Source organism: Plectropomus leopardus, chromosome 5 (genome assembly GCF_026936395.1).
Source record: "Plectropomus leopardus strain MGB_pleo_1.0 chromosome 5, ASM2693639v1, whole genome shotgun sequence".
Lineage (NCBI taxonomy): Eukaryota > Metazoa > Chordata > Actinopteri > Perciformes > Serranidae > Plectropomus > Plectropomus leopardus.
The window spans coordinates 20,039,213-20,067,199 of NC_142180.1; the positions used below are offsets into that span (position 1 = coordinate 20,039,213).

Sequence of the window (27,987 nt, forward strand, 5' to 3'; positions counted from 1 at the left end):
TAGCCGATTAACAGTTAACTACTGACATCCTGAATTCATTGCAGATTATATTAAACCATTTGTTAGCAATAGGAATCCCTTCAGAATTATCAACAGTTTGGTTAACGGACAGGATCTTGTAGATTCTCCTCAAAACAAAAAGCAACATTTATTGAAATGAACTTTTTTAGCAAAAAAAAAGAAAAATTATCGGACATCAACTATTTATAACGCATTAGGCCTCATTCATACTGTCAGACCAGTTTCATTTGAATGACTCCAGTGTTGAGACAGTAGGGTGTTGCCTCACGTCCTGCAAGGTGCTGTGTTGGCAAATCAGCTACGGGCAAAAACACGTTTTTCTACCATTATGTCTTCAAATGAATTAATCTGTTCTTCATACCAAACTGCATAGACCATATTTCATCATATCAACATCTCTGAACGTGAAGAAACACACCCCAACTATTGCAGCTCCTTGCATTGCTGTAACACAGAGCTGTTCTCAGCCTGGATGCCAAAATGTAGTCTAAAATGACACAGGTGAACACCATACTTGTAGCAACTTTGTATGGGCAGGCCCTCAGTAGCGCCTTGACCAGCAAGGGGCAGAGTCTGTGACTACACAGGCAGTATAGTGGTCAAGAAAGGAAACCTTTGTAAAAGTCACAATCCTCCTTTCTAAAAAACAGGAAGATGTTTTTTTGGCTTCATCAGTCATCTGGTATTGGGGTGTTGCAATTCCCATGGTAGATGTAGACATACCCATCACAACGGTAATACAGCTGAAACACGTCTCCGTATCCGTGGTCCCTCCACCATGTACACAGTTGCCGGTTCCACCCGCACGCCAGCGAATAAAATAGCTCAGGATGCTCCATGCCGATCATAGTGAAGAAGTCCTGGTCCCCCAGGTGGCCCCTGAAGCGATACTGGTCTGCTAGTTTGGCAACATTGCTAGGCTTCAATAGTTTGTTGTAGAGAGCAGAGTCCCTCATTGCACCGAGATCCAATAACATGACGCCACTGTTGAAGCCTGGGAGGCCTTCAGGAGGTGGATCACCTACTCTGGTCTGAGGGTTCTCCTTACGATACTGCCAGAAGGTGTGTCTGAGGGAAGACGGAGAGAGGTTTACAAGACAGTGACAGTTGGTCACGCAATATTTATAACTTAAATTTTACACTAAAGGAATACTAGCTTACCATTTAACTGTAATACAAGGTCATTTGATACCAGCCAGCCTCCAGTGTGTTAAACTGACAATTTTGCATTACATCACCTACCACCTGAAGCTTTTTTTGGTCTGCTGCAGAGCAGTGAATTCTGGTTTTTCTACCTCTTGAGAAAAAAGTGAATGTCTCGGTCCTTTTTTTTCTGATCACATAGCAACATTTTTAAAAGTCTTTGTGTCTGTTTTATGAAAAGACTATGGGCCCTATTTCAACGATCTCAAGCGCATGGTCAAATGCGTTTTGGGCGTGCCAAGGTCCATTTTGCTAGTTAAACGACCTATAATCTGGGCGCCAGATGCAGTGCAAACGGGTTGTAATTAGACTCTGAGTTAGTCATGTGTGTGTTTTAGGTGGAACATGAATTAACCAATCTGTGTGTCAGCCGCATAAAATTTGTAACTGTATCACATTTTTACATTTTATATGACCCTGCTCTTTTGGAGAATAAAGTGCTCAGCAAAAAGGGGTGTAGATTTCTGGACAGAAACTAGCTAGCTGCTAACTGGCAGGATAGGAATGTCTTTTGCTGTCCCCCTTTTTGGTGTCACAGCGCTCAAAGTGGGATCTGATTGCCTATTGTGTTATTTTTCTCTCTGGTCTCACCAACAACAGAAGCAAAGCAAAGGGTAGAACCTGACACAATTTCTTGAGGACATTAATTAAAGTGGCTCAAAAATCAAATCAGGATGACAAGGACATGTAGCTTCAGGAAGGTCGGGAACTGTGCGACACATCTGCCAAGCACTTCTTGTGTTGGTGAAATGTCAAACTCATAAGTATGTCTGGGCTGTTGCATGTTTAGAAAAGTGAGGGGCATCTCTGTTTCAGTCCACGTTTGCTGAACAAACAACACTGGGGCCAAAAACAGGAAGAGAGCTGGTCCAGGAGTATCGGAGCATGTTGGAGTGCCAGAAGCTGGTGCCAGCTCAGCACGCTGTTCTGCCAACATACCAACTCTGAAGTAGCTAAATGACACACAAAGCTTCATTCAAAAAGAATTGGTATGCATAGACATTACTTGTGTAAGCACAAGTAAAACCTTTTGTTGGATTTATTAATATTATCTGTCTTATTTCCAATGTTTACCCGGGCAAGAGCAGTTTTTTACTTTAATAGGTAGCATAGATAGTGATTGGGTAACAGATAGGGTAATATAGGTCAATATTTTTTGGCCCACTTCACTAATAAATGTGCCAAAAACATTCCTCCTGTATTTGAAGGCTGCTTTAAAAAAATAGAGTTAGGTAAGTTACAGCCCTGAAATACATGAATGTATGTAAGAACATACAGGTTTCTCAAGTGGGACAGGAATTAACAAGTTCACAGAGCTACAGGAGAGGAGCTACACTTATTTATGCTCAACATTAGACACATTTATGGACAAGAATGAAGCCCTCTATTCATGGTCTCCACAGCACTATATTCTCTAATCATACATTAGCAGTAGAACATAGACAGAATAACCTGCACCTAACTCGTTACTGCTGAGAGTCCTCTCGTGCAGACATTGGTCAGAGTAGTGTGGCAATTGGATGCCACGATAAAACAAAGAGAAGGCATCGCCTTGTGGTACTATTTTTGCACTGCAGTAATACCACAAATCTGGTTGTTACAACATGATGGATACTGAATGAGGTGGGGAAAAAAGGTATCAAAAGAAGAATTCTATTGGTGACGGTATAACTTGTAAAGGGTTCTGGTTTCCTAATGTTTTAAATGATACTCAGCCCTATGCCCTCTAGCGCCATCTAGTGGATGCATCTATGCCAACATAAAGGACAAATTGAAGAGTCGGGGCAGTGACAGTTGCGAGGTTTGAAATGAACGCATCTATTTTATTACATAATTGTGCTAAAAATGAGCCTTAAACTTTGATTGTCCTTGTGCATCCAGATTAAGAGAATATCCCCACTTTAAGCACTGTTTTTTCGCCTAAACATCCCATAATGTATGTATGAGTTATTTATCTTACCACTCAAGGAGTAGACAAAACCCATATGGGACAAATAAGAAAAGCAGGGAAAAAATACACAGTCTTGTGTACAGCTATCAATTTCTTACAGCAGCACCTTTATGTTGCTGTGGTTTATTACTTCTGTCAAGTCCATGGAGACCACTCGTGTCTGTTCTGTGGTGGTACTATTTCAGTTTTATTCGGGGGCTGATATGTTTTCTTTAAGGAAAGTACAACATGTGCTTTCCCATATACTACTTACCGCCAGTGCGATAATGTTTCATTCCTCCCAAAACACAAGAATGAATGGGAATAAACTCTTTACTGCATGTATGTGGACACACACATACTCTCAACAGAGTTGAGATTATTCTAAGTACTTACCAAGCCTGAGGAAACCTGCTGTAGATTAAATATTAATGGATAAATGTGTTGGCTTAACACACATGGGGATAGAGGACAGATCAAGCTGTTGCAGAGCAGTCAATTTCATTAAAGAAAATAGAACATCGCCCTTTAAATCACGTTAATGAAATCAGCGGATCGCTACCTGCTCCCTTGGTACAGATAAACACATGGTAAAGTAGTGTACAATAATTATGATTCATATTGTAGAGGATACTTCTCTTGCTGTGAAGCCTCAAATCTAGTGGGAGCAGCAGATTCTCTGAGTCATGCTTTGATATTATCACTGACCTATATTCAGCAGCTGTAGCTTGTCCACACTGTTTTATACAGTCTGTTGATTTGGTAGCTAGGGACTTGAGGCCTCTGTGGAGCATTTATCATTTTTAAGACAAACACTGGATCTACTTTCCCTGAGAAACGTTCAGGGTGAGTGAGTCAGTAAAGGAACAACTGTGTAAATGTGCCCTTATCCAATCTGCAGCTTTAACATACGAAAATGGAACGTAAGGCATTTGCATTAAGTGCCATGATGGCCATTATATGTGACAGACAGCATAATGATGATGAGGCCTGATGAAGATTAAAGCTAGCATTAGAAGAGGCATATGCAGAAGGTTTTATGGTGAAAGATAAAGAGATGCAGATGCACATCAGCACCTTGCATGGCAGCCTCAGCGTACCACTTCCATTTCTATTTTGACCCAGTGAGGAATCAGATGAATTATTATGAATAATACCTTTAATGGTATCAATATAATACATCAGCAGTATAAAATATGCAGGAAAATATTTTCCACTCAAGTTGGTACATTAGGAACATTTTCAGAAGAACTGCAGGCTTGGTGCACAAAAGCATGTTTTTACAATTACTTCCTCTCTCATATGAAATGCCGGCAGCGCTGTAATTGTCCTCGTTTTGAGGCACGGAAGAACTGAAAGTGTTTGGCCACCATTACATATCAACTTGCATGTACATGAAAAACCCATAGTATAACGTAAATATATACAGTGTACACATCATTACTAAACTGCACCTCATCATATCTTTCTGATGTCCTTCCTCTTTCTTTAGCCTCTTAGAGGTGGTGAGACTTGAAGGACGAGTACAAAGTGCAGCAATGTTCTCTATGTTCACAATGACCTTGCTTTTTTTTCCTTTGTACCAGAACACTCAAACCAGACTCAATCAAACTAGACATATAACCTCTTAGCTTAGATCAGTTTTCCTACCAATGCCTCCCCTGCTTTGCCAGTTCACAGCTCCATCGTCTGCTGCCTCCAATTTTCACTGTCAGCCTTTTAAGTGAAGTCTCACTTGCGAAGGAATGAAAAGCATTAGCAGGTGACGGGGACATTCAGTGCTGCAATCCTATCCAAATGTGTCCTCTGCGTTGTTCAGGACAAGAAACAGCTTGCTCTCTGAAAGCTGTGTAAAACACTGTCTGGCAGAGGGGAGTCTGGTTCTGGGTGTACAAATACAATGTCTGTGCCTTTTCATCGCTGAATAGTTTGGCAACAAATACAAGGTCTATGAAAGAAAATTCCAGCATTGAGAGAAGAGAGAGAGAAACCTTCAAACAAGAAAGCATACAGCGCTGCTTCAACCATTTATTAAATATCTCATAATACAAGTTTTGTTCTCACCTTTAAAGCTTCCTGTCCATTGAGGATCATGATGGTTCAATCTTTTTTTCTACTACAGAACAAACCCTCACACTGACCCATGTCAGTGTGAGTGCTGCATAACTCACAGCCACCTAACTTAAAAACACAAAGATATGTAAAATTAAATATTTCACAGTCAACATTTAATTTAATTCCATCTTAGAACAAAAACTGGGAATGGGTGGGATATATCACACAACAAGTGACATGTTTCTGGCTAATGTCTCTCCTAGTGTGTGTTTGTGGCTCTGATGGTGACATTATGATAGTGGGTCTTGTCTCTTGGGTTTTTAAGGCATTGCAAATGCAGCTGCAGGGAACAGATATGGGACATTTTTTTCTAATAAACATTTCAGTGGCAGGATGTGCTCTGAATGCAGCTGGTGGGAGGATACAGCCTGCTGCATAATGCTTTGTCCATTAGCACCCAAACAGAGTGGGAGTTGAGAGCCATCTCCACTCGACACAGGAAAACACTTTGGGGTGACAGGATTGCACACAATGAATCACTAATACCAAGTTTGAAAATTACAATTTTACATTGAAAATACTCGTCCATTGACCACTGGCTAATAGCTAACAAGCTGTGCTAACTAGCAGTTTCTCAAATGTTGACTTTGGCAGAATTATCTTCTCAAGGAAACACAAAGTAACCAAGGTTGTCTGTTTTGGTGTTCTCTTATTGTGTGTTCACGTTAAATGCGGAGCAACCATTTTGCATGTCGTGATTGCCTTCAAAGTCAATGCAATGACGCAAATAAATGCAAATTTAGGCTGGTTGGCATGAATGACAAAAGATGAAAAAAAAATCACGTCATTCAGGTTTTGGCATAAGTTATCTGTGACGCTGTGTCGTGAAAGCCTGTTCGTGTCAAGATATAGTTAAGTTTCTCGGTTTCTCCTGACATTACAGAGGATTAGAAATAAAGGATGAATTTAAAGTCACCCTCTGTGGGCATCCAGAGCTCAATCATTCAATGTCAGTACTGTGCAAAGACAAACAAACAAGGAGAGGGCTCAGAGTTTAGTGATCAAAGCCTTTGGACAATATGGTAAATTCAGAAAACATGCATTTGATGTATTTAAGCTAGGGGTGTGACTTCTAATGCGAAACGTTAAGAAAAACACTAAACCTTTAGAAAAATTGCCAGCCGTTAAAATGTTTAAAACTTATTTATAACCTAATGTGCGCATGTTAATGCACAAAGCACACTGGGAAATAGCTTAACTTACACTAGCTGACAGCAGTGATGCAGCCTGTGTGGAATTTAGGAATTTTGGTTTGGAAGAAAGTGCACTCCTGTAAAGACTTTCGCCACATTCTACTGGTGAGGAATTTGTTTTATACTTTTGGAATAATCTTTAATAATAATACTACCCCTCAGTTTTTCAAAATAAATTTTTAGGGGGAAAAAAATCAAAGCTTGTTACCGTTGATGTCACTCAACCCCCCAGTCAATACTAAAAATGATATCTTGCGTTGAGGGCATGGATATGTATTCAGAAGCTGCACCTGGCATGACCAGCCACTACAGTTTGAGTGAAAGATGCCAATATTCTCGAATATCAGTGATTTAAATCCCCAATTTCCTTTTAGATCTCAACAATAAAAAAAAACAGAAGAGATGAAAATCATCTGCTGTTCCACAAATGCGCTTCAAAACTCTGAACTTAAAAAACTAAAATATGCTGGTAGAACAAGATGTTGTCCGTCATGACACAAAACACGTTCAAAACCATACAAAGACAGATAATCTGTTGTGACAGTTGTGATTTCAACCGGTGAGCCTGTGCATGCTATGCTATGCTAGGCACAATATCCAGCAATGTTGCCGTGTGTTTTAAACAAGTGTGTCCGGCCCACAGGAACAACATTAGCTGGGGATTCCCAGGGTGAGAAATGCATTGAGCAGCACAGTGGCAGAGCAGAGATACAGATCTGTTTGGAGATGCTGGTGCCAACTGGAGTCTGGCAGGAAAATTGCAACTCTACTTCTTTAACATTTACAGTATGTAGACTAAACTTTACTGTCTGGCATGCACGATTAAAGGCCACTTTATCCTGATGACATTTTCATCTCATGACTTTTTCCACGAACATGGCTGTGAGTGCTTAGAATGACTCGAGGAGGACCCAGCCAGACATTTCTTCATTTTCCGCTAAGATGGACAGCACAGTGCTGCAATATGTTTAATTATACAATAACAAACACTCTCGGCTAAAAAGTGAGAAGATGCTACCTGAATATTTTCTACACTGCTACTTTTAGTTCTTAGCTTGGCAAATTTGTGAAATGGTGCCCAGCTGTCATTAAAGAGAGCAGCATTGCAACAGGCAATGTGGATAAAACACAGTAGAGTACATTCAAGAAAGGGTGGGATTTTGATCAGGTTTATTGTAGCCGATACCCAAATCTGCCCTGACACTGATCCCTAGAGTTGGCTCAGGGCATAAGTTTATAGTAGATAAAATGTGAAAAACAAAAATATTAATGTTATGCATTATTAATATCTCAAAAACAAAGATTCCCTTTTGGATGAAGCCACGAGATCCCTGGTCAGTAGTAAGTTATAACACGTGAATGTGAGTAACTCTGTTAGGTAAAAGTGATGTTAATATACTTGTACACTTCTAACACATATATCACATGCACCGGGCACTGATGAAAACATAATGCCTTTGACCATTTCATTAATTGGGTCACAGCTGTTTTAAAGGTTATATCGGAAAAAACTTACACAAACAAAAGACACTGAAAGGTGCGCGGAGTAATTCTCTTAATATGCCTTTAATTAAAATCAAATTCTCTGATTCCCTTGATTCATTCACACGGTTTTTAAAATCCCAGAGGAAATCACCTGGCTCTGTGTTTATCCCAGTAAGCAGCTGCTACATGAAACATCCCACTTGCCTTGTGTAGTCTTACTATATCTCTCACACACATGCATGCACACGTGCACACACACACACTGAGTGACGTCCTGTTTTGATGCTGTGGATGGAAAACAGTGAAGTAGTCTAAACGAAGCAGGCTTGTTTATTTTACTGTCTTGAAAAGGGACAGGAAAATCAGCTGAGGAACAAAGCTTAAAAGGCGGCATTCCTTGTTTGTGTGCAACACACACACACATGCACAGAGTTCACTGCTAGTAATAAGGATAAAATTTAGATTTGGATGAATAACTGATATTAGGAGGTTTGTGTATCTTCATTAGACACATCTGAATGAAAGTATGAGAAAGAAGAACTGGCTGATAGGAGGTGTTAAGTGGGACGGATGTTACGAAAAGCTGATCTGTACCCATTACCAAAACTTCTTACTCAACAACTTTCCAGACTGTTATGAAAACAAATGCACTGTGCCAACAGAAGCACAAGTTTATCTCAACTGTAAGAACTAAAATGACCATTTTTTTTTCTCGTGAAAATATGATACAAAGGAATGCCAACCTAAAGTGACAGAGAGTTCATCAACTTCACTTGATAGACGTCAAGTTCCAAACGAAAAATACAGCCAGTTAGTGGATGTTATGTGCTTCTTATCTGTTTGTCAGTTTGGGGGATGAGCAGATGGGTTATTTCCCTCAGACGGGTCTAACAAAGAGACAGGAGACACTTCTGAATCACAGGATGAGAACAAAACATTTCCTGACATGAGGCGTCTTTCTGCTTACATTCTGCCAAATCCTCAATTATTTATCTGACATGGGAAACTTAAAATAGCTTATTCATGAAAACATCACATCATACTGTCAGTGATCCATAATGGCTGCCATCATGGATCACTGTCTTACAGTACTGGCTGTAGTACTGTGCTTGGTAAAAGGATAGTTCTCGGCAGTTTGTGGCTGATTGAAATAGTGGTCTAATAATTAATGGGGTAAAAACACCTCGATGCATGTTTTTTTTCCACATGACAGTAGTAATGCAAGGAATAATGGACAAAAATCTTGACCAGATAAGCTGCCAAGAATCTAAGTATCGATTACTTGTTGACGTCATCTGCTATGATGTGAGTCGCTTCCTGATGACGGTAATCAAATCGTTCATGTGATCTCAACATTTTCAGGACCAAAATTTCCAAAGTGTTGGAGCATTTTACGATTAACTCACCTAAAAAGGATGCCTGGCATGGAAGCACACCAATTATACTGAAGTACCGGAGGCATGGCGGTTCTCTGGACGATGAAGAGTCATCTCATAAGTTAGGTAACTCATTAGCAAGCTAGCTTAATGTTAAAAATCATGATTTGGAGGAATTAAACATTGGCTGTGACCCACATCATAGCCCAGAAGGATATCAATAACTGAAATATCCATTGTTTCACCGAACTTTGGCTAAATCCAGGAATACCTGATAGGATCGGTAACCAGTAGACTCTTTTTACATATAATAATGTGAGAGAGCAGAGACAACTGGAGGGAAAAAAGCAGAGTCGTGTACTTTATGATGAATAAGGATGGGTGTGAGTATTGACATAGTCCCGTTACGAAATCACTGCCATGTGGGCGACTAGGTAGTGAAGTCGTGGCCCATGTTTGGGTTATCTTGATGAAGTCAAGATATGGAAACAAACTATGAAGCTTGCCCCAAGTGGCATGAGTGGTCATGAAATTTTAAGATTTTTTGTGACAAGTTGATTGTAAGCACATGCATAAAACAACCTCAACCTAAATTTAAAAGCTAACAACTAAATAAGAGCCATTGAGCTGTGACTTCATTTTTTGATCAAAATAGTCGTTACTTGCAGTCGTACTTGACAGCAGAGGTTAAATTTTCATTCAAAATCCAGACAGCTGCATCGTGCAAGCAGCACATTAGCAACACATCACATACTTATTAAAAAAAAGGCTTCCCCTGCACAAGATGATTCAAGTGTTACGAAGCTGAAGCATGATACTACAGATTTAGGAATGTGGCGTTACGTCTGCTGAATCAACATCCTGAATCTGTATTTGAAGAGGATCTGATCATTTTCATCCCTGTTCTCCCAGTTTTGATCTTAGAATTTATCATTATTGAAACACATTTTAAATTTCGCAGGTTGCATTTCATTTATCAAAAAATCCTGCACCGAAAATCATGTCTCTGAAATGTTGCATTACAAGTTTTTAATTTTTTTTTTTAAGATAATTTTTTGGCATTTTTGCCATTATTACATAGGACAGATCAGCAGTGTGAAAGGGGGAGAGAGAGGGGATGACATGCAGCGAAGGGCTGCGAGCAGGACTCAAACCCGCGGTCGCTGCGGCACGGACAGTGCCATTATTCATGGGGCACCTGCTTTATCCACTAAGCCACCGGATGCCCCACAAGTTTTTAATTTTTGCCCGTAGTTGGGAAATGACAGACTGGTAACACTGGTGTAGTTCTTGTGAATCAGAGCTTGCATGAGAGACTTCTGATGTTCTTTCTCACTTAGGAACTGAGAGAGAAAAAAAACTGTGAGCGAGCATGTGAACCTCGTAAAAACTAAAATCCATCTGGGGTCAAAAGGAGTGTGAGAGATTAATGCAGAGGCTTTTAACCCATTAGTGAGGAAGAGATAAGAAGGATGTTGCTCATGTAGACGCTCTTACCAATTTCATGCATAAATTTAGCATACAGGCTTTGCAAAAACCAAGAGATATTTTAATCATAAAATCTTTGGTAATCTTTGCAAATTTTTAAGCAAGATTAGGCATGGACTTGCTCATGGAAGATACACTGAGTGACCAAAACAAGAATACGACACTGTAATCCTTTTAAATTTTAGTCTGGCTTCGCTTGGATTAATTATCCTGTAAATGTATGAATTAAATGCACAAATATCTGTCTACAGAGTATGAAAACATGAATATGAATCTGACTTTATTTAATATTTGGTAAAAATGTTTGCATTGTAACAGCCGACTGCTGAAACTCCTGGGACAATTATTTATTTTTTCTCAATCCATGACCAGGGATCCATTTATCCAAAACACAGACCATTTATATCACAAAGTATTGCCCTGAAAAATTTGTTTCACTATTAACTGATTTATTGCGCCACACTGCCTACCTGTAGACTGGCTGCATCTCTCTGGCAATGCCTATTACCGCTCCTGGAGGAAACCGGTCAAATTCTTGGAAAAGGTCCCTGATGTTGGTCCTGTATTTCAGGTCCAAATCGAGCTGCACTATGCGCGTCAGACCTGTAAGAAGAACACAGCATGCTGGTTAGGCAATATCAAACTACAAAACATAAGGTTAATCTAAACGTGTAAACCTCTAGAAGAACAAGCGGCCTCTGCCACTCCGTGTGAGTGAAATGAGTTCTCTATTTTTATTATTCCAGGAAATGTATTTCTGAGTCAACTGTGCCCATAGGTTGAAATTCTCTGATCACTCGCACATTATCCAGTGACTGCATAAGCACCTTTAAAAGTCCTTCCAGGAGGACACAGCGAGAGGAAATAGGGCAGCCTCTGACGACTCATTTTTGAAAAGCTTAACACAAATAAATGGTTGCTTAGCGGTGGGCTTTCTGTATCTGTATTCTGTATCTCTATGTTGCCATTGACCCAGAATAAAAGGAAATTGCATTAAAATGAAATGAATGAATGTAGAAAGTTGAACATGACTAAAAAAAATGCATGTTTGGCAGTTATGAGCATTCATACAGTAAATGATTAACACCTTTGTTTGTGAATGAAATGTTAACAGCAGTATCCAGGATATTCAAGCCCTCATCTGTTAATTGTTTCAGCTTCCTATGTTTTGCTGGTAGGCATGGTGATGAAAGGATGGGAAACACTCAGGAATGGTGTGCCAGGGGCACAACGTGATTACTGAACTGATGAAAACACTTGTCAGCTTAAGACGAACTGTCAAAGATGATGGCCACTAGTTTGAGGGCAGTAAACGTTTATTGGTTTGACAACAACTGCAGAGTTGGTACAACAGGTGCTGAAAAACTTATAAGATGAGAATACTTAAAAATCAGGATCTGTATGGGTTGTGTGCATGATGGGCCTTCAGAGCTTAGTTCAACATTATTTCAGATCTTTTTTCATTCTTTCAACAAGTGTATATTTTTTTAGGTAATTATAATTCCAGCAGCACTAAATGTGTACTATAATACAGATAGAAAATGTGATTTTTCTTAAAAAAAAATGAAATTGTGTTGCTTTATCTATCCAACATATAAAAAAAAAACATTTACCAGTAGGAAAAATCACTGGGGGGGGGCAAACATCACAGACTAAATCCCAATTTTGAAAAGAAAAAGAAAATCGCAACTTTGGCCTCTACAAAACCAACAACACTGCAAAACAAAAAAGGCTGTACATATAAGTATGGGAAATTCATAGCTGGACTACAAGTTTGTGCTGCAGATATTTGAGAGGCGATTCGTGCTGAAACAAGTGACACAAAAGGAAGACTCAGCAGTGTGGCAGCGACCTGTTTTCTGTGCTCTCCAAACAAGGAAGCTGCCATCACAATGCCTTCATGCACTGTGGCAACAGAGAGTGGCTCGGATGAGTAATCTCCGAGTGGTCAGCACTGTTTGTTTGTATTAATGGGGCTTAACTAGTGGGGGAATAACAGGAAGAGGGCCTGAAGTTGTTACAACACTGTGATGTGAGATCAATGACTCAACACAGTCTTGTGAAGGTGAAAGTAGGGCAATGTTTCATCACAGCAAATTATGATTCCAATTAAAGGGCTGATTTATATGTATTAAAAGACTCAGGTAGCTCTTGCTCCACTTTCTCACGTGATAAACTTAGTGATTTCACCACTGCCAAAAGCAATCACTCTCAACAGTATGGCTGAGCTGCATGTCTTCCAGAAGTATTATATTGTATCTAAAAGTTTTTTTGTAAGTATGGAGTTAGTCATTATTTGAACAGTATTCAAAGACTAAATCAACCGTGTCTGCATTGCGGTTTTTACCCCCCAAATAAAGCTGCATGTGTCTGAGATTGATCACAATATTCCTCAAATTACAGACATGATTAACATGGCTGTAACGCCTCCACTGAAATTAATTGTCTGCTTTCATTTTCTGCAGATAAGGACATCTGACTTGTTGAAACCAACTGAGGTCTAAATGATGGAGAATACAACTTCCATCAAACTAGTTTTTTTGTAAAGTGTGTTTAAGTAAAAAAGAGCCTAAAGGGCTATAAGTTGCACTGATGCTCACAGGGACAAAGTCCATTGTTTCAAACCAGCCCTTTTCCATTACAAAACCATTTTATGATAAACAGAGGCATAAGAGTGATCTTGAAAACTGTGCAAGACAGATTCGGCATTAGCTGTCAATCATAGCCTGTATGAAATAATAGATGTAGCTACCGTGATGTCACCCATTGGTTTATGGACTCCTGTTTAGTAGCCACGAGTGGGGCATCTTGTTTTTTTTTGGGTTTTTTTTGAAGCAAGAAGTGACCATATTTGGACATGTGGCTGGAGCTGTGGGGGAGTGAGGGGTGGTTCTGACTGAGAAGCAGAGGACACCATCGGCAGCTTGTCACTCAAAGCTGCACCGCTCAAATGTATGCATAATTTTAAGCCTTAATAAAAAAAATATAAACAGCCAAGTTATATAAAATCTCAACCCCCGTACAGTAGACATGAATGGAGAAATTAGCTATAGAGATCAACACTGTTTTTATTTCTGTTGTAAAGCTGGGCATCATAACATGGGGGTTTATAGAGTGCCCCATGGATGACGTTTTTCTGTAGGCCTACACGGAAGCTAATGTCGCCCTGGTTCCCTCATCAAAAAGCCTATGGGATTTTTCCATTGGATTCTAGATCATTGCAGAAAATAAGCTCAGTGGCAAACAAACGTTTATGATACTTATACGTTTTGCTCAGCAAGATAATCTTCAATAATGAACACCACTTTCAGGACTTTTAAGCCTAAATGTAATCACCAGAAGTAAAAAGCTAGTGCTAGGCTAACATGAGCAACGCTGCAGTCACATTGTCACCACAAGGCTGTAACGCCATGCTTGGTGCGGTTCAGGCTGATGACGTTAAGTAGTCTCATTTAGCCACTTGGTAGCAACCACCTTTTTTAAGACACACAAAAGCCTCAAAGTTTGTGAGTGGGTTTTTTACTGATGTGTTTCATGTCTGTTAAGTCTCTTAAGGTTGTGTTAACTACTGACCTTACTTAAAACCCATTCCAAAAACCCATTAACTCTGAGATGAGGGAACCATAGGTGCTGAAATGGTAACTGATTTCTGTGTTTTAGGACCGATTCCTCAGGTTGTCTTTGGGGATGGACTTTGATTTGGAGCCAGACTCAAGTGGCCATTCACTGAACTGCAACTTTTGGCACCTCTGGGTTCGATTCATTTTTCAGCCTCAGAGGTTGTTGCTTGGTGTCAAATAGTGTATTAGTATTTCAGGCTTGATGGCTTTCGTGTTTATAGAAAAATAGGTATGAGCCTGATCAGAGACAAGAGAGAGAGTGATGAAAAAAAGACAGGGTGCACTTTTAGTCATATCCTCTATTGCCACACTTACATCTTAATTTTGCGTCATTCCCTCTCAACAGAAATGAAAGGTGGCGAAGTTGAGACTTCCTGCCTGGACAAATGTCTAAAGTGCTGCCTGTCACTGTTGACTAATGCACAGCTGTTCTGTACTGTATTATTGTCCTTAAGTTTAACACTTAAAATGAACCGTTGGGTTAACCTTACATTTTTAAGTTTATTTCAATTACTTTTTAAATACAATTACTCAACAATGTTTAAGAGGTAGAATCAATACATTTTTGACTATTTGGGGGTGAAGATTTTTTCTTTCTTTCAAGGGAGTAAAGTTTTTCAACTGACTTTGACCTGGGTTTACTCGTCTCCTCCTCGCAGCATTAAGAGAACTCAGATATTAGTGAGGGCAGATCTTTGCTGAGTTTAAGGTTTCACAAGGACGCAGGAACGAAATGGAAAAGTAGAAATAAATGATGTTAAAGTCAACCTTGGCCAGGTGCATGGGTGCTGAAAATTTATTGCAGGAATAATGTTGTTAGGATGGCTTAGAGCTCGCCTGAGGCTCTGGTCAAATCAGAATAAACCTCACCTCAGCCACAGTAACAAAACAACAGAGACAAGCGTTATCTAACATCACTTTTTTCAGGAGGAAAGTGGGTCAACCTCATTAAGTTGTAATATCAGTCTTGATGTGACCACTTACGGCTGTTTGTGAGGCTCATTGTTGTCGGCTTTCACCAGTGCTTCCTGGAAAACACTGTGGCTTTTTCAAAGCAGGGAGATCACTTGAAATTAATTTTCATGCTCATTATGTATGCAAAAGTTGATGTGTTTCCTGCTGCAAGGGAAAACTGTCTACTGCTGTTTGCAGCAAAAAGGATAGTCACAAGCTGCATTTACACAGAGATTGCAGTGTAGGGCCGTCTCCTCTGTGTAATGCCCTTGCATTTTTTTACCCCTCTGTGTAATGCCCTTGCATTTTTTTACCCAGAACCAAATGACAGCGACATGGTGCCGCTCCAGTTTGTGATTATACATTGCATTCTGCAATCAAAAGAGGCGTGAGGGGCGTGACATGTCACCTCGCTCATGCGTGAACGCATCAGGCTCTCGTGCTACATATAATATATGCACCAGCAGTGCTTTCTAAACAATAACAAAGACATGATATTTCAATAACAAGCATTTATTGGTCCTGTTATATGGCATCTGATCTCATCCTCTGCACTGTCACTACACTCAAACAGCATAATTAGGACTGGGCGAAATAAAGAAAATCAAATATTACATTTTTTTTTTTTTTTTTACAAATATGGCAATGTGACGAAGGTTGACTATCGGAGCTTTCACAAAATATTTACCCTAATGAAATTTTTGATAGATAATCAATAGAAATGTGGATATAATGACTTGGTGGGTAAAGACAAATAAAACAGCAGCTAGAACATTCTGCCAAGTTCAGAAAATGACATCACTTTACAGTCATGCAGCCTTTAAAACCAGAAAAAGACAACACGGTATTATGACACCAAAAATCTAAGATAATATCTAGTCTTATCTCTCGATATTGATATGACTTGATGTATTTTCCAGCCCTTAATGTAATATGATTTCAGCTTGACAGATTTACAAAATCATGAACTTGAACTATGAAAGAGTAAGTATTGGTATTAGATAGACCTTTTGTGTTTTGTGTTTTTTGAAACTTTGAATCAAAGAAGGGATTTCTGTCTGATAATAGTGTTATTAGGTCTTACTAACTTTTTGAAAATGTTGCACATGTGCATTTTGGCATGTGTCATGTAAATTTAGCTCCAGCACTACACTCCACTCTCCCACTAATGTTCAACGCTGGCTGTTATTTTATATCAATAAATCCAGGGGGAAGAGTTATTAGCTCCGTGTTATCTGTTCTGAAGAAACAGGACAGGACAGGGTTGGCTTCTAAAACCAGTGTTTAGAAAGGAAACACACCATGTGTTTGAACTGATTTTTAAATGCTTTTATCACTAAAGCAAGTTTGTTTTTGGTGCTTTGCTTTGGAATTTCACCAGGCGCTGATAGGAGGTGAAACAGATAGCTGTCAAGAGGCAAATAAAGATGGAACCTAAAAACTATAAATCTGCATTTTTGACATCCATCTGCTGTGATTTTAGCTCTGTGTGTCAAAAAATAGTAAAGCTACTACCTCGCTTCCAGCTATCATCTTTCTCACTTTAGCAAAGCAATTCACACATCAGCAGTGTTACTTCTACCTAAGGTGGAAAACAGAGGTTGAGCTTGTAGGAAAGACTCAAGTCTCAGCATGTTGACACCTCTAGAGGGGAAACAAAACATAGAACACCTCTCCATGAACAAAAACAGTGTTTCTTAGGAACCTCATCATTAATTGCAACAGGTTTCCATTGTGCACTATTATTTCTCATCCTCCAAGGATAGTTGGTGTGAAAATAGTTTGCCTACTTACTTCTTTTAGGCCTACTGCACATAGTTAAATGTTTTCCCTTAGCAAAACTATTGTGATGTATTTTGAAAGCTGTGTTGTTACATATTATCATGTATTGACGGACTGTTTGTGTTGTGAGAAAAAAAGAAAAGTTGAGTAAAAATGATTGTTTTGAAGTGTTCTGAGTTTAGACTGCATTGGTCTGAAAGAAATATAATACAGACCCCCCAAGCCTTTTAATTTCCCATTTGTATTAAGCAAACAATGTTCAGGCTGTGTAGCCGGTTGAAACCAAAGTGCTGACAATTTCCTCTACTCCTTCCTTCTCTTTTGACAACCAAATTAAACTCGCTGAAATCACAACATCTCCCACTTCACAAGTTGGAGGATGTTAAATTTCCAACCCTCCCACTTGCAGCTGCTACTTTTATTTATGGATATCACTTTTGCTTCACTTTGTCTTTAATCATAAACAATAATTTGTGTCTGCTGTGAGGCTTGCTGAATGAAGAGAGTTTCAGGGAAATAGTACCCCCACTCTCTCTTTGCTAAAACAACCACATTATGCCCTTTAGAGATAAAAGGATTCTTAAAATAGAAACACGTGACCACTTGGACACAAAGCAGACGGGTGGCACATGTGACTGATCAATAAGCATTTCAAGGACACAACGTGAGAGAGCATCAGATGCACACCTCCAGCTCATACGAGGGGCTGCTCGGGACAAAATAAAGAAACAAAAAACAAAACCCTTGTCATACAAAACACCCAATGCCACACTGGCAATAAAATCCAGTGAAAACAACTTTGTGCTTCACCAAAATTACTTATCAGAGCTGACAGCTGAGTGAAAACCAAAAACTCTGAGTAATGTAAATGGCATGGTTTGATGTGCATTAGAAAACCTTAAAGAAAAAATGAATTTGACCACAGGGGCTGTCAAGCCTTCAAATGTGCACACAGAGCATAATTCTTTAGGAGAAAGCTAACAAAGAAATCTGCCTTCCAGCTCACGTAGAAGACTCTGATTCACACTACTGCCTTGTTTATCAAAATAGTTTGAAGTATGTTACTGCTTAAAAAACTCTTCGCTTCAGAGTTAGAAACACTACACCATTTGTTCATGAAATGTCCACTCCTATTGAAATGTTTTATTATGCCTACATCAAAATTAAAAAAAACATACGGAACAAAAACATGACGAGTTGAAGTGTTACAGTTAAAAACCTGAAATAGGACGACGCCCTGCTGTCTGTAAGACGGAGACTTCAGGTTTCATATGCGTGCCACTGATGACTATTGATTGAAAGCTCAGTGGTTTGGTTCATTTGTGGAGTGGTGCCCATTCTGCACATCCACTGAAGTGAACCACAACAGAGGGGAATTCTGCCATCAGTCAGCACCAACACAGCGGGCACTGAAGTGGGCAGCAGCGACAAAACACATCCTTCCTTCCCCTCTCCCCAGGGCCTCTGCAGCCTGCCACGTGCCTGTTAGATACCTGCCCATGCTGCTTTTTCCAGCTGTGCACCTGCTGTGCCAGGATAGGAAAGTGAGCAGCTAAGGGGAATATGTTATGCCAAAGAATAAAAGCAGGAAACTAAATTTACAGTAGTACATAGTAACATTGAGTATTTATGTTTTTAAAAAAGAAGCTTCTCTTAGATGTGATGTGTAGACTTTTTGAGAGAGAAATCTCCAGAAACACATTTCTAAAAACCTTTGCAATTAAATCTGTCTACATAGTAAGGGTAAGAGAGACAAAAAGCACCAGTCATAAAAATAACAGCAATAACAGCAATAACAGCTGAGGTTAGGTTTAGACTCCATAGAGGTAATTTCAGCAGACACTCAGATCTAAAGTTACATCTGTGATGAAGAACTGACAAAGAAATGTGACAAAATGTGCTTTTCTTACTTTCAGGCATGATGTGATGCATGGCAACAGACAGGAAGAAGATGGCATCACTGTAGTAAGCCCCAGAGCCAGCGCTGAAGTGCTTCTGCATGGCCTCTACAATAGGGAACAGCTTCTGTGTGAGAGCCACCACGTCATGGAACAACACCTGCAGATCAGCAGCAGAACAACACAGTGGAGTCATGTCAGTACAATTGCAACAGAACAGGGAGATCTATGGGATTACTTAAGGTATCATTTTATGAGACTATTGGTACATACCGTCTTGGGCTTTTGTTGTAATATTTGTTCTTTCACATAATTTTTAAGCATCAATGCTCATTGCCAAAAAGACTATATTGAATACATTCACATTATATTCACATATTTGGTCAAAAGTACACAATATTTGAATCTTTCATTAACCAGCACTTTACTGCAGGTGTTTGTAAGAGGAATCTGAGGTTTATGAGACATCTTTCTACACAAAACCATTTGGGGCCAGGTGCATAAAACTGTGCAGATTCTAAACTCTCAAACAGCATGTACGTACAAAGATATACATGCATTCTTTTCATCAGATTTATATGCCTGATTCAATTCTATTTATCTCAACTACTGTGGATCTGGGTCCACATGCACAAGCCTCATTTCAACTCCCACAGTTGGCCATACATTTCTGTAGAAACACCCTTAAACAACCCTTTGTATACCATTAGTTGTGCACTCTCCACCACCATTTGTCAGTAAGAAATAAGGGAAAAATGTGGTATTGCACCGTCAGCATCTGCCCAGGCTCTCCAGCAACATGAGACCAGCTGTCACAATGCGCAGCTGTGGCAATTAATGCTAGAACCACTAATTCATCACATTTCTGCAAACAATCATCTTACAGCTTCAGAAGTGTGCTGTGAGTTGTCATATATGCTAAACACTGAAGCCTGTGAGAATATTCTTTTAAATTCAGTGTTCTCACACATTTTCTTGGACACATTTTCAGATGACCCATATTTAAAAAGAATAGTTTCTTGACCCACATGAGATTCAAACTCACTTCAGTCATAATTTCAGCTAACGGGCATACATGAAGTGAGAGACGGAACCCGGGAAGAAAATGAAAAACATACGTGATTGTAAATAAAATGTCACACATTGCCGTCTCACATGTTAGAGCTATGTTATGTCGACAGCTGCGGAAAAAATATTTCCCGCAACATTACATAACGTGGAAGGCTATCCATGGAAGATCAATGTAACAATTTCATTACATACACCGAAATTCCATGACTTTTCAAAAACTTTAAGTTATTTTTATAAATTCTATGACTTTTCCAGGTTTTCCATGACCATGGGAATCCTGTGAATTAAATATCTGTCCAACAGTGAGTTTAAACCCATTAACTCATTTGTGTGTGTCCTTTAAAATCAGGACAAAAAATGCAAGCCTTACATAAAGGAAAGGAAAGACTTCAAAAGTGGGGAGATTTGACCATAAATACTGTATATACGTTGACTCGGGAGATCCTGACTGTGGCTTGTAGTCAACTAAAGCACAGCTACTTGCCTTGTGGAATCTCTCAAATAAAGCTTCTACTGTGCACAGTTAGCCAGGAAAACAGTGGTATCTTAAGAAAAAAAAGATACAAGAGTAAACAAGTTTGGGTTTTTTTCAAAACACACTAGTCATATGTCTTTTTAAAAGTTTTGACTACATGATGTATTATATTATGCATGTAGTCAAAACACATGATGCAGTCTTACTGATCCACAACCCAAATCCATTACGGCGATAACGTCAACTTTCCTGCCTCTCAGTACTCCCCCTCTGAGCTTTAAATCACAAGACATCTGTGGGCCAGCGGCCTCTGCTCTGATCATGAAAAGCAGACATCTTTACAGATTACTGAAAGAGGATTTTTTTTCTCTTTAATATAGTAATCAGTGATTAACATTAAAGCCTTCCTGCAGGACAAAAAATAAATGTGTTGGTTTGGGAAAAACAGGAGGAGAATATGGCCTTCTCTGGTTAAGCCTTACATCAGTAAGTGTGTACGTTAGAGGTTTCAGATAAACCTGGACAATATGGCTGCTGTCATATTATAAATCAGGCCCATGTGCCTCGATGGGCAAACATTATCAAATGACCCCTGGCAGATTAAGGTAAGCTCTCTTTCGTTTGTGGAAATCAGCGCTGTCCTGGACTGCTGTTGGTAATGTGATGTGATGGCACATGAATCACTGCTGTGGGTATTAAGTGATATTGCTGAAGGCCTGATAAATAAATCTCAGTCCTTGGAAATACTAAATGAATGAACACCACAGGTGGCATATCATTTCAACTTTCTGCTCTGGTTTCCACGTTTCAATAAGCTAAATAAAACTTTCAACCAAAACCTAACACTCAGTATTTTCATCATGACAAACCAACTGCCAATCACAACCAATTAAAGAAGACAAGCAGGTAAAAGTAAAGAAAAGATTGTGCACAATTATGTGTTTCACTGTATAGAATATGACCTTGATGAAACCGGATAAACAATAACGACCTAGAGAAAATTGGTTGAGAACAGAAAAACATAAGTCGATCTTTTATAGCATGTGTATTTTTGGAAGATTCTTGCATATTTTATAAACTATTTAGTAAGACTTTGCATTAACAATTCATGGAGACAACTCAGCCAAACTAAGTTTATTACTTCCCCCAACTGGCAATAATTAATAATGAAACACGTTCTTAAAGAATAGCTTGACATATTCCTAAAGTAGAGTGTTTGTTTGTTCAACATATGGTAAGTTGATACAAAAGACTCTTGCCATTTCTCTTTTGGGGTTTGTTTAAATTTTTGTTGCTTGCACGAGAAGACTTACTGTCATGTTGGTTAGATGTTCATTTAATTGATACAAAATGTATAAATGCAGCCATTGCTTGTGCACTGAATTTTCTACAATAAAGGGACAAGAACCACAAGAGTTAACAGACTAACCGAAATTAAAATCTGAGATGCTTGAACACACAATTGAAGCTCTGCTGTTTTAAAGTACCAGCAAAGTTCAAGAGCCTAAGTACTAGTTCCCATTTTATTTTTAGGTCCTGTGGTTTGTGAGGGACAGGTTAAGGAGCCACCCTTTACCAGAAGTTGAAAATGTTACACCTTTCAACCTTTGAGAAACAGCTATTCATTTTTTTTAACATAGAAATGGATTTAAATTGAATCAAATGATGAATTAAGTTGCTTACTGATGATTGCTTAATATTTTATTACGCAAGAGACAAGTTTTTTAACATGGCTCTACCAGGCACTCTCCTCCTCAGCCTCCTCCAACCCAGACTTTTCAAAGACCATAGATTATTGGACACATTGACAAGCGCAAAATAGCACAACAGCATTACTTATCTAGTGATGAAATAAATTCTGCTCTGTTATCTATACTTCTGATACTGATGGCATTCAGTGTATTTGGCCAAGTTATATTATTAGCCTGCAAACAGAAGTTGACTTGAGGGGCTGAACACGATTGGCAGTCGTTGGCAAGTTGTACAGCTTTTAGAAGAAAATGTCCTTTTTTGACTTCTGTGAAAAGGCTTGCTGACCATACTTTACACTGGACAGAGGATTGGGGGGGCATTCATTTTCCATTCAGCAACATCAAATGCCTTTCTGTGGGCAAAAATCATGCATGCGTCTCTGAATCTAATCAAAAGCACAAAAACAAGATAAAACTTTACAAAGTAGAGTCAGAACACAGAGTACCTGTTAGCAGGACATTAAGATATTAGGGATTTGCTCCTTAAAAGCTGTGGTTCTGGACGCACATACAGAGTCCTGAGGCCCTAAAAGGCTGCTTATATGTTTTACAAATTGACTGTTTGTATTTACCAGTCCCTGCTAATTTACTTGTGATTTCCCTTTGACAGTTACATGAAATGAACATACTGTATGTATGTTTCCTCGTTCACAAAAATCCAGCTAACAGAGAGAGTATACTAAACTGGGAATCATATCACATCTCCTGCACTAATGACTGCACAGGCACAAAGCACATGGCTCCATTATGTTGTGTGAATGATGGTCAGCAGTAGTGCAGAGTGCGGGAGTGCAGCCTCTGGGAAGGGTGACTCTGAAGGCTGTTTGTTGCAAATGTCAAGTGGGTCTCTGCATTTATCACAGTTGAGAAGTGATGGAGGCTAAAATTCTTGCATAACTGCTCTCTAACCCTCGTGTTCTTTTTAGATAAATAATTAAAACGAATGAGACTCGAGATGAGCAGACAACATGCTCATATGCACTGTCCCCGTCAGCCCCGGGAAGTCCCCGTCCCATCTATAACTTTGGCAGGACTTCAGTGTCCGCTTCAACAGAGACAGAGGAGACAGTGGCTGTACTTGTGTCAGTGGTGGCAAGACATAATTTCATGATTCATTATCTGAAATCATGATGTCTGAAAGCACTGGTCTGGAATGACGCCATGACCATGATGAAAACACTGGGAGTACAGCCTGTTGGTAAAATTTATGGAGCATGTAACTTTGATTTATAAAAGCAAAAAATGATATAAGAGAATTATATAAGTTAAGTAAGTGTGTTTCCCTGGGCCTAGGGATGTAAATTATTAGAATTTTATTGATACCAGTGCCATTACCTAATTCTGCTCATTGTCCGATTCTTAACCAACTACCATATAGATTCCTGATCAATTTTCTGTGTGGGAAAATAGTAGGTTTTTAAATATTTTCAGAGTCTGAACAAAGCGTAGAAATGGAGCAGAAAAAGGCATGCATGTGATGCAATGTGCAAAGGCTCCACTTGTTTTCTTAGTCAAAGAAAAAATGTGCTCAGCCTGCCTGCGTGGCTTTAATGTACCCTTGATAGTTTGGAAGCAGTGGCACCCTGCATAGAGAGTCAAATACATGGCAATCCTGGAATGGAGCCAACAAAAAACAGCACCATAGCCTTAGGACAGTCAGTAAACTTGATATATCTCACAACATTCACACTGTATTTCCAAAGCAACACCCTGCTTCTAAATTGTGCTTTTTCTGACAGGTTTCTTGCCTGGGTCCAGATCTTTGAATCCACCCACTCCACCAAGTTTGAGTCGACAGGTCTGTCTGAAAATCAGGCAGACAGGTTTCTGCCTGATGGTTCAAGTAAATATAACCACAAAATGTGACTCTTTTTGCCAAAATGTTTTTGATGCCGTTAGTTAAGGACACTTAAAATATGATGTTTTTGTTTTTGTCACTGGCACACCAACATCCTGCTAATACTGCCAATACTGTATGTTTTATATCTCAGCTAACATTAGGGAGTGGGGAGATTATCTCTGTATGCCCGTTTGAGTTGTATTTTTTTAGGTTTTTTTTAAAAAGAGACCTTGTCTGGTCCTTTCTTACATAACAGATCATTTTGATATTAGTGTAGCTTGTCCATTATATTACAAACTTCAGCTTAGTCCTTGAAGACTTTGAGCTCTGTCTGAGTACAGAGAAAGTGAAGTGAGCAGGAAGCAATCTGACCCACAGGCTAAAAACTGCCAAGATGCCAAGCTGAGCAAACCTCTGCCCAACCCACAGCAGGCATGAGATCACCCTGATCTAATACAGAGCTGTAACAAGACCAGATGTTGTAGATGATGAGACATTCCTGAGTGACATGGCCTATCCTGTGAGGAGGATTTGGGGATGGGTAATTTGTAATAAGTTGTTGATCTAATGCTCTGTGAGGAATACAAAAGAGGAGAAACAGTGGGCATTGCATGCAACAGAAAGAGCAAGAGGGGACATAATCCTCTGTTTTGGCAGAGGGAGCTCAGTCAGGGAGGGATGTCCCCATTCGTGAAGGACTAGTTTGGTAGGCCAACACTGCCTCCATGTGTTTCAACTTTAAACAGCACCTACAAACAATGTGTTTGTGTAATCTCTAATACCTAGTGGACCTGGGTTAAGGGGTCAGTATTAAAGTTCTGTAACTTTATGAACTCTAAGTTAAAAGCATACCCAATTCATTCGACAATCAGTCAGGAGTGGAAAAAATGTCAGGAGTTCTACTTTTTCTCTCAGAGGAACTAAAAAAATCCATAAACAACTATTTACATCATTAAGTGCAACGAGTACAATACTATGAATGCCTTGTAGAGGAGACAGTTCAAAACATGTGTTCTAGCAATTAAAATATGCTAAAAAAAAAAAATAAACAGTAGCATCACGATAAATGTCACCAGAGTTATCATGGTTATCAGTATTTTTTTTATATTTATTAAATTAGGTTGAATGGTGTGCTTAGTTGCAGAAAGGACTTTTCTGGTCAGAATTTAACTTGTTAGATGTTAAAATAATAAAACTAAATACATTTGCATTCTGTAAAAAAAAAAAAAAAAAAAAAACTTTTAATACCAATACTAGCTTCCTTTTATTTGTCCTGACTTAACTCAAATACAAATAAATGTATATTTTAATGTAAAAAACGTAACTACTGTCTCAATAGCATAAGACAAAACTTCTTCTTAAATTAAAATCAATAGATAACAGAGTCATGGTACAGTGCAAACACATTTTAGACTGCCTACCTCGTACTTAAACGTTGCATCAAGGAGAAACTCCTGCAGCATCCTCTCTCCCAGTTCTTTGCTGGCCTGGTCACTCACAAAATGCAGGACCAGCACCTCTCCTTCCATGAAGTGTCCGTGCTTCACCATAGACAACATGGCCACCCTGAACTTGTCCTGCAGGCTGCGGCTCTTGTCCACCTTAGTGAACATCATGAGTGCATGGTAGCGTCCGTCCCCTTTCCTGGGCCCAAATCTCTCACCCACTCCTCCATCTTGCTCCTCCCCTCCTTGCTCCTCAGATCCAGCTGAATGCGAGAGCCTGGTGTCTACAGTTAAATCAGCGTCATTTCTGTTGGCGTTGTGACTGGCCTGGGTCTGCTTGATCCTCTTTGTGGTGCTGGAGAAGTTCTGCCTCTCTGAGCCAAAGTAGTAAAAAGCTACAACAGCAAGTGCAGCAGCCAGGAGGAGGACAAACTGATAGGACCTAAAAGTACTGATCCTACCCATGATTCTGGCGATCAGTCTTAGGATGCCCATATCTCCCTGCTGATGTCATGAGAATGGGAGTGTGCATGAGAAAATATTCAGCACATTGTGTCCCTCTGGTTCATGGTTATTAATTTTAAGTTGCCGATATTTTCCTGTAAAAGTAAGAATACTCAAATTAGTCCTGACGCACAGAGATCTGCCAACAACATTAATAAAGATTTGAAATCTGAACACTGACTTCCAGCATGTTACCCTCACATAAAATGAGGACCTACTTTAAAGCAATTACATGCACTTACTAGGGCAATGGATTTTAGCGACAAAAAAAAATCTAGTTTTACGAAATTTCTTTTACTTTTTGTTAAACTGAAACGAAACTTTTTAAAGCTACCCATAACGACTAATTTCAGTTAGACGTCCACAGCTGGATCACCATATAATAAACACTTTGAATAATATCCTATTTTTTCCAACTCAGGCATAAACAAGCACATCTGATCTCTCTTTTTAGCATGAATTTAAAATGTCTTTTTTCAGTGGTGGAAAGAAACTAAGAACATTTATACTTTAGTACAACTTTGAAATACTTGTACGTCACTTTAGTATTTCAATTTTAGGCCACTTTATACTTCTACTTCTCTCCATATTTAAAACAAATATTTTACTTTTTACTCCACGACATATTTTATAGCTTTAGGCACTATTTATTATGTTGCAGATTCTGACATTAATACAACATCCAAACGGCTAAAATATTATGACATACTATTATAGCATCAACTTCCCAGCAGTATATGAAATAAAGAAAACAAGCTCTACCTTAACCAGCTGCAACATTAAAACGAATGCATCAATAAATTCTGCATAATGAGTACTTCTACTTTCGATGCTTTAAGTGCATTTTGATGCTAAAACTTTTGTGCTTTTAGTTAAGTACACATTTGAATGTATTTCAGTCAAAGATCTAGTACTTTTTCCATTCCTGGCTTTTTTGACCAAGCAATCTAAAGATGTAAATGTGGTGTCCTTACACATGTGCTCCTTATATAGTTGTTTTTAATTCTTTATTAATAACACTTTACATATTGTTTGTTGAGCCTTGCCAATTATACGTTTGTCTCTCAGTTGTCCCTCAAAGATAGATTCACTGTAAAATTGTGTTATTCCTGTACTTAGTGTTTTTATTTATTTTTTACTGGGGGGTAGTTTCCAAAAGATCTGCGGCCATTATTTTCATGCATTTCCCGCCAGTGTTGAACCGTAAACACTGATGCTTTTAAATATATAAATACCCATTTTTTCCATGCACAGAAAGGGTAATCTACGTTTGCAGTAAAGGGGCAGAAGTGCATCCACTTGCCTGTGTCATGTTGATCTCTGCAGCTCCATCTTGACAGCCTGTTTGCTCTGTATTACTGGATCCTCCCGTTTATGAAGCAGAGCAACATTTGCTAACGTTACACTGAAATTTAACAACCCTATTAACGATAACGGGATGCACCATAATCAAAATATCAGAAGTAAGCAACACCGCTGCAACCTGTTGAAATCCCACCTTGGAACGAGGATGCTAAATTAGCAAGCGACGACTTTGCGCCTATATTTGGGTCGTTGAGTTGCCCTCCGACGCTGTTGGTTTATCCCGAGCACAAAACCAAGATCCGCTCGATTGCTCGAAATTGCTGGTATATTGTTGCTGTCGCTTGTCGTCCTTAAAGCATTGCTGTGTTTGCATGGCTTTTAGGTTTCAAGAGGAAAAACGGCTTTTTGGAGAGCGACAACCCTGCAGCTAGCGTTAGCAGCCTAGCAACAAAATGCTGTGACACAACTTTGGCCACACCCACTCTGGGTTCAGCCGTATTCCGAGCCACGTTGCCTTCACGTGTAGTTGGA

At 39.2% G+C, this 27,987-nt stretch overlaps 1 protein-coding gene and 1 long non-coding RNA gene across 3 annotated transcripts in view; one reads left to right on the forward strand and one right to left on the reverse strand.

The window, feature by feature from the left end:
• Positions 1-19,244, forward strand: part of LOC148189555 (uncharacterized) — a 62,660-nt gene extending 43,416 nt beyond the window's left edge. The window contains exon 3 of one of the 2 annotated variants that reach the window (XR_015776600.1): positions 19,084-19,244. This is a non-coding gene — a long non-coding RNA (uncharacterized LOC148189555). Of the gene's footprint in view, positions 1-7,105; positions 7,234-19,083 lie in introns of those variants that run through there. The other variant, XR_015776599.1, reaches the window with a different exon arrangement.
• Positions 130-27,962, reverse strand: xxylt1 (xyloside xylosyltransferase 1). Its single transcript, XM_042484036.2, has 5 exons — positions 27,455-27,962; positions 25,624-26,246; positions 19,078-19,225; positions 11,282-11,414; positions 130-1,089 (listed from the first exon to the last, which is right to left on the reverse strand). The coding sequence occupies exons 2-5, from the start codon at positions 26,140-26,142 to the stop codon at positions 693-695; spliced, it is 1,197 nt and encodes a 398-aa protein (XP_042339970.1). The 5' UTR covers positions 26,143-26,246; positions 27,455-27,962; the 3' UTR covers positions 130-692.
• Between the last annotated feature and the right edge of the window lie 25 nt (positions 27,963-27,987).